Source organism: Capra hircus, chromosome 27, assembly GCF_001704415.2.
Source record: "Capra hircus breed San Clemente chromosome 27, ASM170441v1, whole genome shotgun sequence".
Lineage (NCBI taxonomy): Eukaryota > Metazoa > Chordata > Mammalia > Artiodactyla > Bovidae > Capra > Capra hircus.
Window position 1 is genome coordinate 31,450,716 of NC_030834.1, and position 14,356 is coordinate 31,465,071.

The window sequence follows — 14,356 nt, forward strand, 5'->3', positions numbered from 1 at the left end:
AAGCCGTCCTATGGACACAGCAGGCTTTTCTGGTGGCTCAGATGGTAAAGAATCTCCCTACAGTGCAGGAGACCTGGGTTTGATCCTGGGTTGCAAAGATCCCCTGGAGAAAGGATTGGCAACTCACTCTAGTATTCTTGCCTGGAGAATCCCATGGACAGAGGAGTTTGGAGGGCTAGAGTCCACAGGGTTGCAAAGAGTTGAACATGACTGACCAGCTAACACTTCCACTTTCACACTATGGACACAGCAGGCTTTCCACCTGGCGCTAGTGGTAGAGAACCCGCCTGCCACTGCAGGAGATACAAGAGACGTGGGTTCGATCCCTGGGTTGGGAAGATGTTCTGGAGAAGGAAATGGCAACCCACTCCGGTATTCTTGCCTGGAAAAATTCCATGGACAGAGGAGCTTGGCAGGCTACAGTCCATGGGGTCGCCAAGAGTAGGACACGACCGCATGACTGAGCATGAGCGCGTGCACACACACACACACACACAGACACACACGCAAGGAATGAGGAGGGGGCCATCGGCTGGCAGCTGACAAGAAACTGAATTGTTCTGACAGCCACACAGGTGAGCGCAGAAGCACAGTCCCTCCAGTCATGCAGCCCGGCTCACACCTTGAGGTCCAGCCTTGCCTGGATGCATCGCCCACAGAAACGATGAGATAATAAACGGACTGTAAGTCACAAGTTTGGGGGTAACCTGTTGCAGTGAGGTAAATAACTAGGAAACTAACCAAATAAAGAGTTGACATAAATTGAACGTGTAAATGAAAAACCTGAAATGCTTGTAAGTTATAAAAGCTGTAGTAAGATATGTATTCCCAGTTCTCTCTCAATATCTTTCGAGGTTTTTACCTAATGCTATCTCCCTATATATTGGCGAACGGGCATACTTTTCAATAACATGCTTGTCAACAGCTAAATTACCACAAAGCACTGAAAGTAACACTGACGCACACTTAAGTGAGTAAAGTGCAATGGTAATAACCTTAATAATAAACTGTCAGCATTTGTTTTGGATAGACTAGCTGAAATACTCCAGTCAACTGGTTTAAATAGCGATGCTACTAGCTTCGGCAGGCACCACTGACATTTCTGATATACCGTCCCATTCAAATAGGAACTACAAACGTGGGTTCCCAGAGGCACTCTGAAGAAGGCTTCATAAAGTAGGACTGGGCTTTATCTCCATCACTTATGTTTGCTGAATAGATCAGTGAAGAATATTTATTAAATGTAAATACTCAAAAAAAGTATATTACACAAACGTGGGTTTTTTTTTTTTTATTAAGACCTGGTGGCCTTAGGAGATCACTGTATTGTAATGCAATATAATTTGCATGTTGTCTACTATATAAGAGAAGTAATATATCACATACTGTTAAGACATCACGCGCCTCAAGGGAATTCACATTTCATCAGTTTTACAGATGGGGAAATTTATAGATAGCAAACACACTGTGAGCTACAAGAACTTATCAGGGAAGATAACATTAGACTCTTCAAAGGAATATTACTTCTGTCTCTAACTCACATTTCTATTCTCTCTGCTGTGCTCAGGAAGAATGAATAAAGTGAATATGAGCGACTCTCCTTATCTTCCATTTTAGAAACTCTGCTACGTTTACCTGTTATGGTGTGTTATTTGCACGGACAGTTGAGCATCTACGGCATGACTAGAGAAAACAAGATGCTCGGGCGTGATCCCTCCTGCCAAAGAGATTGCAAGGCTCAGGACAGGCCGTGACACAGGAATTAGAGCCACAACAACGACAGCAAGCATTCTGTACGGTAGAAAATGGTGAGCGCCCGGAGAGAGCAAGGGTGAGTGCCACGGAGCCCAGAGACGGGGGGCTTCTTCCAGCTGAAAACGTCAGGTCCCGTGGAATCGGCAGTGAGTAAGCAGGGCTTTGAAAGGTCTGAGACAAGAGGTCCTTCGAGCACCAACCCCTGTCTGGCGCTCCAGCCATTCTCCCAGCCTCGTTCACACCAGCCTCAGATCACTGACTTTCTCTTCTTTCTTTCATTAAGTCCTGCTTCCTGTGGCCTCTTCAGACCTCTGGCTTTACTTATGGGGCTTCCTTCTGCAGGCAGTTTCTCCTTCCAGCCCCCAAACTGTACCCCATCCCCTCATTCCCCAGCCCTGGTTAACTCACTCATCCTTTGGGCATCAGCTTAAAGCACCTTCTCTTGGGAGCTGCAGGCACGCTGCTCAGAATGGCCGTGGTGCTTTACTTGGTCTCCTTTGATCTACTGGCAATGGTGGGACTAGAATCTAAGGCTCTGCTCTCTCACTTCTTCCCCAAGACCTCAAGAGGGACAAGCTGTGGTTTCTTGAATGTCACGTTGAGAAATACAAAACTCATTCTGTAAGCAACAGTGTGTGGCAGGAAGGTTCTGAGTAAGGGCATGAAAGGATCTTAGTTATATTTTAGGAAGATCATCTGAGAGAAATGTGAGGTTCTCTTATCAAAAGAGTTGATATGATACGCAGAAAATTTTTTGGATGAAAGATTATATATTAAGTTTAAAAAAAGCAGTTTATAAAACTATGTGATATAGTTCCACTTGATGTAAAAAATATATTGAAAATGGTGTGTGTGTGTGTGTGTGAACATGAAAAGGTCTGGACAGACACACTGAAAGGTTTAGAGTATCTGGTTATTTCTGAGTTTTCTTCCTTTTCTTTTAACCTATAATTTATACTTCTCTCCTCAGCACATGTATTGCTTCTATGAAAAATATTTTTAAAATTTTAAAATATTTTTTTAAAGGGAACGGCACAAAGTATCAAGGGTCTGAGAAGGCTACGGGAGCAAGTCTGAAAACACAGAGGGTAAAATTATGTATCTTGATTGAGAAGCAGCTGCAAAGGAATATATATTTGCCAAAATTCACTGAAATAACATGCTTAAAATTTGTGCATTTTTATATGTAAATGGACCTTAATTACTAAAAGACAAAAGAGTTAAGGTACAACTCTGACTCTATCAAAAAGTGATTTACTTCTGATTGCAGTGATAATATCAAAACCTTACAGATAGTACTTCATAATTACCTTCTATAAATGGCAACCCATTCCAGTATTCTTGCCTGGAAAATCCCATGGACTGAGGATCCTGGTAGGCTATAGTCCGTCGGGTCGCAAAGAGTCGGACACGACTGAGTAATTTAAGTAACTAACTAACTAACTAACTAACGAATTGTTAGTTACAAACACCCCCATCAGTATCTATACAGAACCCTGACTCCACACGCATAGCCACTGAAAGGTGAATTCTATTGCAGACACTTAGGGCCTAAAGTAACTATCATTGTCAATGTCAAAACTTTTACTTCTAATAATTTAATAGTGTGACATAGAAATAGTATTGAACAGCCAAACACTCTCTAATTTTTTCCTGAAAAAAAAAAAGAAAGAAAGAAAATAATGCTGAAACCAAACAATATCAAGACATAACATATGTGTAGACCAGCTGTTAAGAGAAGAACATGCAACTTCCTCTCGAAACCACTACACAGGAATGTCTTTAAGATTAATGAGATAACGAATCAGAGCCTTTTTAGTGGGAAGACTACTTGCTGTGGGTAACTGGGGCACTTCGGGGCACAGTAAATCCTCCAGGCCACCGGGATCCTATTACCGTACCAAAGAAAAATGGGAGACCTAAAAATTTATATTCTGATCATCAAGTTTTTAAACATTTAGAACAATGTTTTCTCAAGCATAATTTAGAACCGAAACGCACTTTAATTTCTTTAAAATCAAACAGAGAGGTTTTTAATCTGTGCGTCACACAACAAAGCTCTTCATTGGTCTCACATGGAAGAATTTATCACCATACGAGGCACCTAAAGGAGAAGTAAAGCCACAGACACCGTCCACAAGAAGCTCACAATTTAGGGAGAAAAAACCTGCAAACAGATAACGTGCAGGCAGTGCAATGAGTGAGTAGCCGGTGCTGTGGACATACCTGCACGGGGCGTGCCACTCAGAATGGGGGAGGGACTTGCAAGGGGAGGGTCTGGTGCGCTTCCAGACAGACAGACAGACAGACAGACAGACAGACAGACAGACTCCTCTCTCCCTCTCTGCCCTCAGAAGCCCAACAAAACTTCCAAAATGGACATTTCTGTTAAAGTGAGGGTTTGAAATAGAGAAATACCTTCTGCAGAGTGTTTGCTCTCCTGTATGACTCTAGGTTTGGGGGGATTACTTGTCTGACATGCTTGTTTGTACTGAAAAGGAAAAACTCACTGTTTATGTGATCGATGTAGTAGACACCAATCTGAGGGTCGAACCCGGCTTCCCATCCCCACGGCAGCTCATCGCCAACACAGTCAGCAAACGACAGGGGCTTGGTCAACCTGGAACAGACCAGAACAAAGGCACGGGTGACTCTTCCATCCAACCGCACGTGTCGAAGCCCAGCACCACCCACGTGCTAAGCGTCCAGGCTGCATTTCTGTTTTGTTCTTTACTGTTTCTGCTACTGTGTTTGAAATCTTTAAAGAAAAAGAAAAACACAGGGCTAAAATGTAGAGATGAATATAGCAAAAGTATATACCAAAAAAGTAGCAAGTCATGATACCTTCTGAAAGTTTACAGCTTAAGACTGGGAGATAAATCTGTACAGTAAATGAATAAGGTCATCCAGGAAGAACTCCAAGCTGAGGGTTAGGACGGCTGGGATAGAGTGAGCTCTGAAGCTAACTAGCCTTCCCACTGAACAGAAAAGGGCTTCCCAGGTGGCTCAGCGTAGAGAATCTGCCTGTCAATGCAGGAGCCACAGGAGGAGTGGGTTTGATCCCTGGGTTGGGAAGATCCCCTGGAGGAGGCCGTGGCAACCCATTCCAATATTCCTGCCTGGAGAATCCCATGGACAGAGGAGCCTGGTGGGCTACAGTCCACGGGGCTGCAAAGAGCTGGAGCACGCACACATGCTCAAAACAAGATATACACCTGGTTACACCAACTACAGATTTGGCTGCTCTTCTAAAAATTAACTCGACTGCAAGGTCCATGAAGAGCTCTCCTTGAGAGGAGGGACAAATAGATCTTATTTTTACACTTGGACTAAATAGTCCCTCAACAAAATGTTTAATGGAACCAAACACAAAGTATTAATATTTATATATCGATGTGACCTCACCTTTTGAAATGCCTTATACTTTTTCTTTAAGCCTTAAAAGTAATGGGGAAACTAGTTATCTAAGCAAGTACAGGTTTGGGGCTTTATCATGGGTTGATTTGCTCTCTCACTTGCTTCATTTTCGCTTCTCAGATTTTCCTTGGTTGTTAGAGCAGCTGCAGGCAGGCCAGCGCCAAAGACTGGTGACCACCCTGCTGTAGGGTGGCCAACTTCAGGTGACATCTCTGCTCACTTAACACTAGGGCCCCATCAGCGCAGTTCCAAATATGAAGTCACCTGGACTCTGTGATCCACGCTGGTGAGTATCAGTGATTTCACAGCACAACTGAAATACAGGTCATTTCTAGAACTGCATCATTCATCAGAGTAACGAGCTGTGTCGTGTTTCAGAACTCTGGGAGGAAAACATGAAAAGGAAGGAAATCCTTTCTTCCCAGGTGTGGCCTGTGACAGCTCTCCTCCGAGGACATAGTACACCAAGGATCAAAAGAAAGAAGCGTCTCCTTTTCTCTCAACCTTCCCTGGGCGTGAAATCTACTTCTGGACGTGGCTACGGGGTCCCGGCCTTCCCAAGCAGTCCAGCCCAGACAAGAGTCATGAAGAATGCCCTCCCAGGACCGACCTCGGGGCCAAGTCACTTCATTTCCATTAAGGGAATGATTTCTAATTCCTGACTTAGCTTTTTTCCTCTTTAGTCTCCCAACTAAACCAATCCTTTTCCAGTAGTCATGTATGGATGTGAGAGTTGGACTACAAAGAAAGTTGAGCACTGAAGAATTGATGCTTTTGAACTGTGGCATTGGAGAAGACTCTTGAGAGTCCCTTGGACTGCAAGGAGATCCAACCAGTACATTCTAAAGGAGATCAGCCCTGAATATTCATTGGAAGGACTGATGATGAAGCTGAAACTCCAATCCTTTGGCCACCTGATGCAAAGAGCTGACTCACTGGCAAAGACCCTGGTGCTGGGAAAGATTGAAAGGCAGGAGGAGAAGGGGATGACAGAGGATGAGATGGTTGGATGGTATCACCAACTAGATGGATGTGAGTTTGAGCAAGCTCTGGGAGTTGGAGATGGACAGGGAAGCCTGGCGTGCTGCAGTCCATGGGGTTGCAAAGAGTCGGACATGACTGAGTGACTGAACTGAACTGAAAGCAATCGTTTTAAGAAAATGATTTTGAGCGGAGAGCTGTTTATTCCCCAGGTCTTTTCTAGAGCTCTTCTGGATATGGCCAGTACATTGATGAGCAGCGAGGCCAGCATCACAGGCCCAAGCTTGCTGTTAACATCAAGCGAAAGCAGGTGACTGGCCTGGCCAGTGTTGTAAACATCAGGGATCAGCACAGCCAGGTCACAGGGCATTTGCATTGTACGAAACTGACTTGAGGAAAGCTTCTTTTAAAACCCCCATTTCAACACAGGAGGCTTTTCTTCAGTTGTTTTGAAGACTACTGTGGACACTGTATCTACTTGGGTGGCAAGGGCTGCTAAGAACCGTCATGATGCCTTTTCCATTTATCTCCAGGACTTGCGGCTCACTGAGATCAGCCCTGGGATTTCTTTGGAAGGAATGATGCTAAAGCTGAAACTCCAGTACTTTGGCCACCTCATGCGAAGAGCTGACTCATTGCAAAAGACTCTGATGCTGGGAGGGATTGGGGGCACGAGGAGAAGGGGATGACAGAGGATGAGATGGCTGGATGGCATCACTGACTCGATGGACGTGAGTCTGAGTGAACTCCGGGAGCTGGTGATGGACAGGGAGGACTGGCGTGCTGCGATTCATGGGGTCGCAAAGAGTTGGACACGACTGAGCGACTGAACTGAACTGAAATGAACTGAGGATCCTTTTATGATCATCTTGTGTATCATTGCCGGGAAAATTCCACGGACGGAGGAGCCTGGTAGGACTACAGTTCATGGGATCGCAAAGAGTCGACCTTCGCGACTCTTGTGCGTGCAAGTCGCACGACTGAGCAGCTTCACACCTTGTTTATCATTACCCTCACATTTCTTTTTTTAAGTTTACAGAAAAGGTTGAATTACATTAAAAAAAAAAATAACCTATAGGGTGGGGCTATCTTACTGGACAGCCTTCCCTACCTCAGTTTCTTTTCCTTCATTTTAAGTGGTGGTCACAACCCCTATCATCTTGCAGTGTGACTACTGGCTACAATGAATGGAAGGATGAGAACAGATTAACTCAGCAGTGTCTAGGACATGGTTAGGCAGTCCATAAATGTTGGCAACTATGAACCCAAGCAAGACACGTGACTTCTCTCAGTCTCCAGGGAATGGAACCAGGCAGCACAGTGTACAGCAGTGTTTCTCAGAGTCCAGGCCACACGACCAGCAGCTTTTACGTCTCAGTACCAGTTAGAACCAAATCCTTGGGCCCTGGAGTACAGTATACATTATGCCTATAGGATCAGAAACTCTAGGGCCCAGCAGTGTTTGTAAGTGTTCCAAGTAATTTGAAAGAATTTGGCTCAGAAGTTAAGAACTTGAAGTTTGGCCTCAAAGGGACCTGGATTCAAGTCCTTGTTCTGCCGTCTTACAACGCCGGGCAGGTTATCAACCTTCAAAGCCTCTGTTTTCCAATCTATTATTTTTTTTAAAAGGTAGGGATGGAGTCGGGGGGAGATCATGAAGTTTAAACATGAACCACTTGGTGTGATGCCTGACAAGTGGAAAGCTTCCACATGCAGTAGACGAGCGAAACGAATCTCAGCCGTGTTAAGCAAGGCATCTAACACGGCAACTGGCCACATTGACTCTGCAAACCTGGCGTCAATTTGAACTTAATCTGAGTCCAAAATCTGGCTCTTAGAATTGTGCGCAAATCCCACCTTATATCATGAAAAATGTGCGGGAAAATTGGGTTTTCTTTTGAAAAAGGGACTAGATTCTGTGTGTATCAAACGCTCCCCACGCCATGGGACGCAGCCGTCTTCATACTCTGTCGGTGGGGCTGAGCTTCCATCACCTGATTGGACAGAGCCCCTTGCACATCCTTCTGCTGAAGGATCCTCTCTCCCTAACCTTCTCTATCCCGGCTGTCTAAAAGGCACAGGCATCCCAAAGAAATAAAGGATAAGGAGACATGGAAACGGTATGTTTGAATGACAAAAGAGAGACATTATGCAAGTTTTATCCGGGCACCAAGTATGATGTGAATATACCCCGCTCCTTCAACAGCCAGAAGTCATGAAAGTTTCAGAACATGCACTATGACTACAAGTTATAGTAACTTGGCTACACTTGGAAATAATCCAGCTTTTCCTATTATTGCTCAAAGCAGATAATAAGCACTTTATTAACTGTCACTGTCCTAACACTGGCATTACTTCTACACGTATAAATGTAACTGTGAACTCACTTAAAAATTCAGACATTTCCCTCCCTGGAACTTTAGCATAAACGGTTCCTTGCAGTTATGCTGCAAAAATAAATTTAACACTGTATTTTCTGTATTTAGAAAAACAGATACACGATATTGATAAGAGTAAAACCATTAAATACACATTGATAAATTTAAAAATTTTAATTCTTTTGCAAATTAGGAAACAGAAATAGAGTAACATTCTCAGGTACCAAACAAACAAAAGCACTCAGATACGCTGCTATCCTGATAAAGAAAACATATTACTAAGAAGTAACAAGAAACAGAAATAACAGACGTATTCCAAAATTAGAAACAACGGGACTCAGGAGAAATGTTTCTAAATTTCTTCCTCTTGTTTTGCACAAGGAATCTCTGAAAGAGTCAATCTTCCTTTGATGTCGAGGAAGTAAAAAATGGATGGAGTTTGTTGGTTCTCCCACAAAGGAGCAACAGCAGGCAGAAAGCCTGAAATTACCAAGCGTCTTTATGCTAAATTCCAGAGATTACTCTTTGCTTAAAAAACAGTCTTCCTTTGCACCGTGACTAATGTGAAGAAAATGGCAATTTACTGCAGTACTTTGCCACAGTTTACATACAAAACTTGAACTCTGCGTGGTATTTCCTCTCCTTGTGGGCATTATATCATTCTTTCATACAAGCCATCACTGAGTGTTTATTGTCAGGCCACCGAGTCAGGGTCCTATGACAGGAGACGTCACACACAGATGAATGTACTCCTCCCGCTTATATGATGGCGAACAGTGTTGTGTGTGCAAGCGCACAACCAGACACACTCACTCGGTGCTAACTGCAACCGAGTTTGTGCTAACTAACGTTAGGTGAAACGGCACGTGACAGAACCGTTTTCAGGTTGATAAAACTCTTGCCACGGTTCCAGCCTCCCAAATGTACAGTTGAGCATGAAAGTTAGAGGTCTGAAGAGTTATTTTTGCTTCTCAGCATCTGTTGCTGCCAACGTTTAACTCAAGGCGGAGTCGCACCGTCAACTGCGATCGCTACAGAATCGGTCCACACAAACCTGCTTGAATTGCTCTGAGAATAGGGGTAGGGTTAAAGATGAGGTTCACAACGTGAATTTTACAGGGAAGGTAAAAAATAACAGAACTCTCTCTACTCTTCAAAGAATTTTAATTTACAATGATGCTCATCAGTCTCCAGAAAGCAACTTGTTTCCATCACTTCTTAGCGGGGAAACTACCACCACCAAGGAACAAAAGGAAGTGGGGAGACACAGGGCTGAGTGAACAGCGGCAGGGAGAAGAAACCGACTTTTAAGAGTACAGGCCTCTTCAGAGGAGGGTAGGGCAGTTAGTTCGGCATCTTTGGGAAAAATAGCTGAAATTCTTCTCAGCAGGTCCTGCTGGATAGAAGCGGGCTGGCAGACAGGCAGGACCATGGATCCGGGAGGGCACGGCTGCCCTGGGGCTTGAAGGGCTCATCTGAGGTTACCAGCCATAAGGGGCGTCACAGGGGGGTCTAGCCGGGCTCACTTCTTCGGCCTGAGTCCACGTCCTCTCTGATCCACTGGCTCCCATTCCGGTCTCCTCTGCTAGACTCTGGCCTTCCTACAGCTGAGACCCACCGTGGCCGATTTTATTCGTGGTGCCACAGAGAGCCAGGTTCATCCTTCTTCCGTGTGAAGGGCTTTCAGATATTTAAACACAGCAGTCTTGTTTCTGAGTCTGCTCGCCTACAGCCTGGGATGCCCCATCCCCTCACCAGCTCACCTGTCTCCCTCCACTGAAAAGCACGCCAGTCTCTGTCCATAATCCCCCCTGCTTCTCTCTGCGCTGCAGCGACACTCCGTCAGTAATCATCCAGTGTTAACTGGATAACTGTCTCACACAGTTCATTTCCTCTCCCACAGCCGACAAGTAAACAGGACGCAACGGATGGCATCACCGACTCAACCGACATGAGTCTGAGCAAAGCTCCGGAAGAGAGCGAAGGACAGGGAGGCCCGGTGTGTCCACGGGTCGCAAAGAGTTGGACACTACTGAGTGACTGAAAAGCAAGCAACAGTAAGAATAGTCTCCTCTTAGCCCTTCAAAAAGCCTTCCCTCAGGTGTTCTGGCTTTTTTTTTTTTTTTTAATTTTTTGGTCACACCCCAGGCAATCTGGAGCCGTATTTTCCAGACCAGGGATTGATCCTGTGCCCCCTGCATTGGAAGGCAAGTCTTAATCACTGGAAATTTACTTCCTAACTTCAGTCTAACTCTGGCATAGAGATTTCAAATCTGGAGGATGGCAGGAGGCCCAATTAGCACATCCCTTACACCACCAAACGGGATCCTCTCATTCCTTCAGAAATAGGAAGGAGAGGCAACATTTGCCTGAAAGGCAACATTTGTGAATAATTCACCTTCGAAAGCACACATGGCTTGTGTGCCCCCAAAGTGCTGCTGCTTTGGGGACGCAAACACAGTACCTACAAAAATGTCAATATTTCCAATATTCTATGTTAAAAAAAAAAGTCAATTTTTACATAGAGTAAATTATCCTACTAATAAACATTTTCTGAGTGCTTCCATGTACTACACACACTTTAAATATCTATACATGAGTTAAATCCCCATAAAATCCTGCCAAGTAGAGGCAAGTATTATCTCCATTTGAATACCCTGTGCAGGAAAACAAAACAAAAATCAAAGAAGCTGGTACTGTGCCGCACACGCCCCTCCAGTCCAAGTTTGTGGTTTCCAGCCATTAAGTCTCTTGTGCAGGATACAGCCATTGGTACTGCCAATTCTGGGCACGGATTTAACTGCTGATACGTTACTTGGATTGACTGGCCACCAATTTCTGGAAGAAGCTGCAAGAAAGGATTTCCTTAAAAAAGTTCTGGAGGGCTACTTCCTTGGTGATCCAGCGGTTAAGACTCCATGCTTCCAATGCCGAGGGCCTAGGTTTAAACCCTGGTCAGGGAACTAAGATTCCACGTGACTTGTAGTGTGGACCCTCCCAGAAAAGAAATTCTGGCGGGAGGAGGTGGAAGGGGCCCTGGACTTTAAGACGACCCCACTGAGAATGGGTCCATCGCTGCCTCTGCCTGAGCACACCTGTGTCCAGCAGTAGCGGCTGTGAGTGCCCATGGGGGACTTCACACCAGAACCTTTGGCAGGAGGGGCTCCAAAGAAGTGAGAAATAAAGCCCAGCTGCAGATGAATGGAAGATACACTCCAAGGACATGCAGCTCTTAAATTCTTTGGAGATTTGATCAAAGATCAAAAGCAGACTGGATAGCAATTTCTAGGTAAAACTATATGATGCGTGCATGTTTAAGAATTAGCAGGAGACTATAATACAATTCAATTTAACTGTTTGTATTGCCTGCCTATTAAAGCTAAAAGAGTTGATGCTAACAAAGCCAAAATTGTGAATTCCCTCTCCCTCAGGGGCTCTTTAATACTGGGACTGACCTGAAATTTTGAGTTAGAGCAGAGGTTCTCAAACCTACGAGTACATTCCACTCATCTGAAAAGATGATTAAAACAGATTGCTGGGGCCACCTCAGGGTCTGGGACTCAGCAGATCAGGGGTGGGGCCTGGTCTACTGACACTAGGATTTGTAAGGTTTTTTGTTTTTGTTTTTTTTTGAGAATTTTTAAAATTTTCATACAGTTCAGTCAGTGTTCATGATTCAGTTCAGCTCCTTCACTGCCACATCTGGGGGCAGGGACTGCTTCAGCTTCTCTGCCTGCTCTTTGTGATGACCAAGGAGTAAAGGGATCTGCTGCATCGAACTTTAAACGTCACATTTTCCTTATTTTTCTTGTCCTTCCCCTTGGCTGTGAGCAGGAAGTCCTTGATGTCCCCAGTTGTGTAAGACAAGGCCACAAGGTGCAAAGAGCCAGGCGGAACATCCATGGAAGGATCTGTGTCTGCGACAAGTTCCCCAGAGATGCTCAAGCCGTTGCTCCCTGGATCGCACTTCCGAGAACCACTGTTTAAAGGCACGTTATACAGCCCCAATCCACCCAGGTGATAGAGAAAATGAAAACAAACTCAACTTAAAAATGAAGCTGAAGGGAATTCCCTTGTAGTCCAGTGGTTAAGACTCTGTACATTCACTACCAAAGGTAAGGGTTCAATTCCTGGTTGGGGAGCTAAGATCCTGCAAGACCTGCAGCATGGGGTGGGGAGGGGGTGGGGAAACCTGGAAGCAAAAGCCTATGCTTCAGAAATCTCTATAATGACGATGACATATTTAGCAAAATTAGGAGCTTGCTAATTCTCAAATTTGGGCCACTTTGTTTAATTTTAAGTAAACTTTTTCCCTGAAAGAACACCTGAATAATTTTAAAATAAGTTCTTCAGAAACACGGTTTTCTCCTTATCTCATCTTCTCACTTATATATGAAATACACATTAACAAGTATTCAACATTATTAGTCATCAGGGAAATGGAAATCAAAACCACAATGAGGTACCCACTAGGATGGCTATAATTTAAAAAACAGAAATACCAAGTGTTGATGAAGATGTAGAGAAATGGGACATTGTTGATGGGAAGCTAAGACAGTACAGCCTCCATAGAAAACAGTTCGGTAGTTCCTCAAAGAGTTAAACACTGAATTACTGCATAACCCTGCAATTCCACTCTGAGGTGAATAACCAAAAGAACTGAAAACAGGTACCCAAACAATTACATGTACCTGCAGGTTCATAGCGCCACCGAAAGCCAACAGGTGCAAAGAACTCAAACGCCCATCAGTGGATGAAAGGATAAGCAAAGTGTGGTATATATGTGCAATGGAATACTATTCAGCTATAAAAAGGAATGAAGTATCAATACCCGGAAATACTAAATATGCTACAATGTGGATAAACCTCCAAACATTATGGTAAGTGACGGAAGCCAAACACAAAGGTCACATGTCATAATTCTGTGTACATGAAACATCCAGTATAGATAAATGCATGCGAATACAGAGATCAGTGCTCGCCAGGGGCCACAGAGAGGAGCAATAGGCAAGTGCCCTTCGGTGGTGGAGTGACGGAAATGTTTTGGGACTAGAGAGAGGTGGGGGTTGGACACCATTTCGAACACATATATGCCACCTTAAAGGGACTGATTCTGCGCTTTGTGAATTTCACCTCAATAAACTGCTTCATAAAATTAGTAACAAGTTTTGAGAATGCCAAGACTCCAAGTGATTATTTGGAGTAAGTAAAATAATAAAAACATGGGAAAATACTCAACTTCACTAATAATAAAAATAAATGCCAAATAAAACAGTAATGAGGCTTGATTTTTAAGACTCTCAGGATATCAAGTTTTTGTTTTGTTTTGCTTTGTCCCAAGGATGAAATTCAGTTCTGGTGGAGGATATGGGATCAGTTCCTTTCATTTATTGCTGGTCATTCTGTAACTTGATACATCCTTTTAACAAACAGTTTGGCAGTATTAAAAAACCATTACACTGTTGATCCCATGTAACCTAGGAGTGCAATTCTTACACAGTGTTCCCCGAACCCTGTCCCACCTGATCACCCCCAGGAAGACTCAGGAGCCACCTTAAGCATCTTTCTAGGTTTCTGTCTTTCCCATCAGCCTATGGGCTTCTCAAGGCCAGGGCCCCTTCAGCCTTCTCTGCACCTCTAGCCCGATGCCTTTCTCGCACGCAGTCGGCATAGCATCTGTGTTGGCTGACTGAGTGGGTGCAGGTTAGAAAGGAAGACAAAAACGGAAACAAGGACACCATGGAAAAATGTCATTTTAAAAAATGTTCTGTTTACACAGATGTAACAGTAAATTGCATTAACTAAAACAATAATAGGAAGGTTGA

The 14,356-nt window shown here is 44.1% G+C and overlaps 1 protein-coding gene across 1 annotated transcript in view; it reads right to left on the minus strand.

The window, feature by feature from the left end:
* WWC2 (WW and C2 domain containing 2) overlaps positions 1 to 14,356 on the minus strand; it is a 148,224-nt gene that overhangs the window by 65,899 nt on the left and 67,969 nt on the right. Inside the window, exon 2 of the mRNA XM_018041949.1 lies at positions 4,266 to 4,375. Coding sequence (XP_017897438.1) covers positions 4,266 to 4,375 — 110 coding nt within the window. The remainder of the gene's footprint in view (positions 1 to 4,265; positions 4,376 to 14,356) is intronic.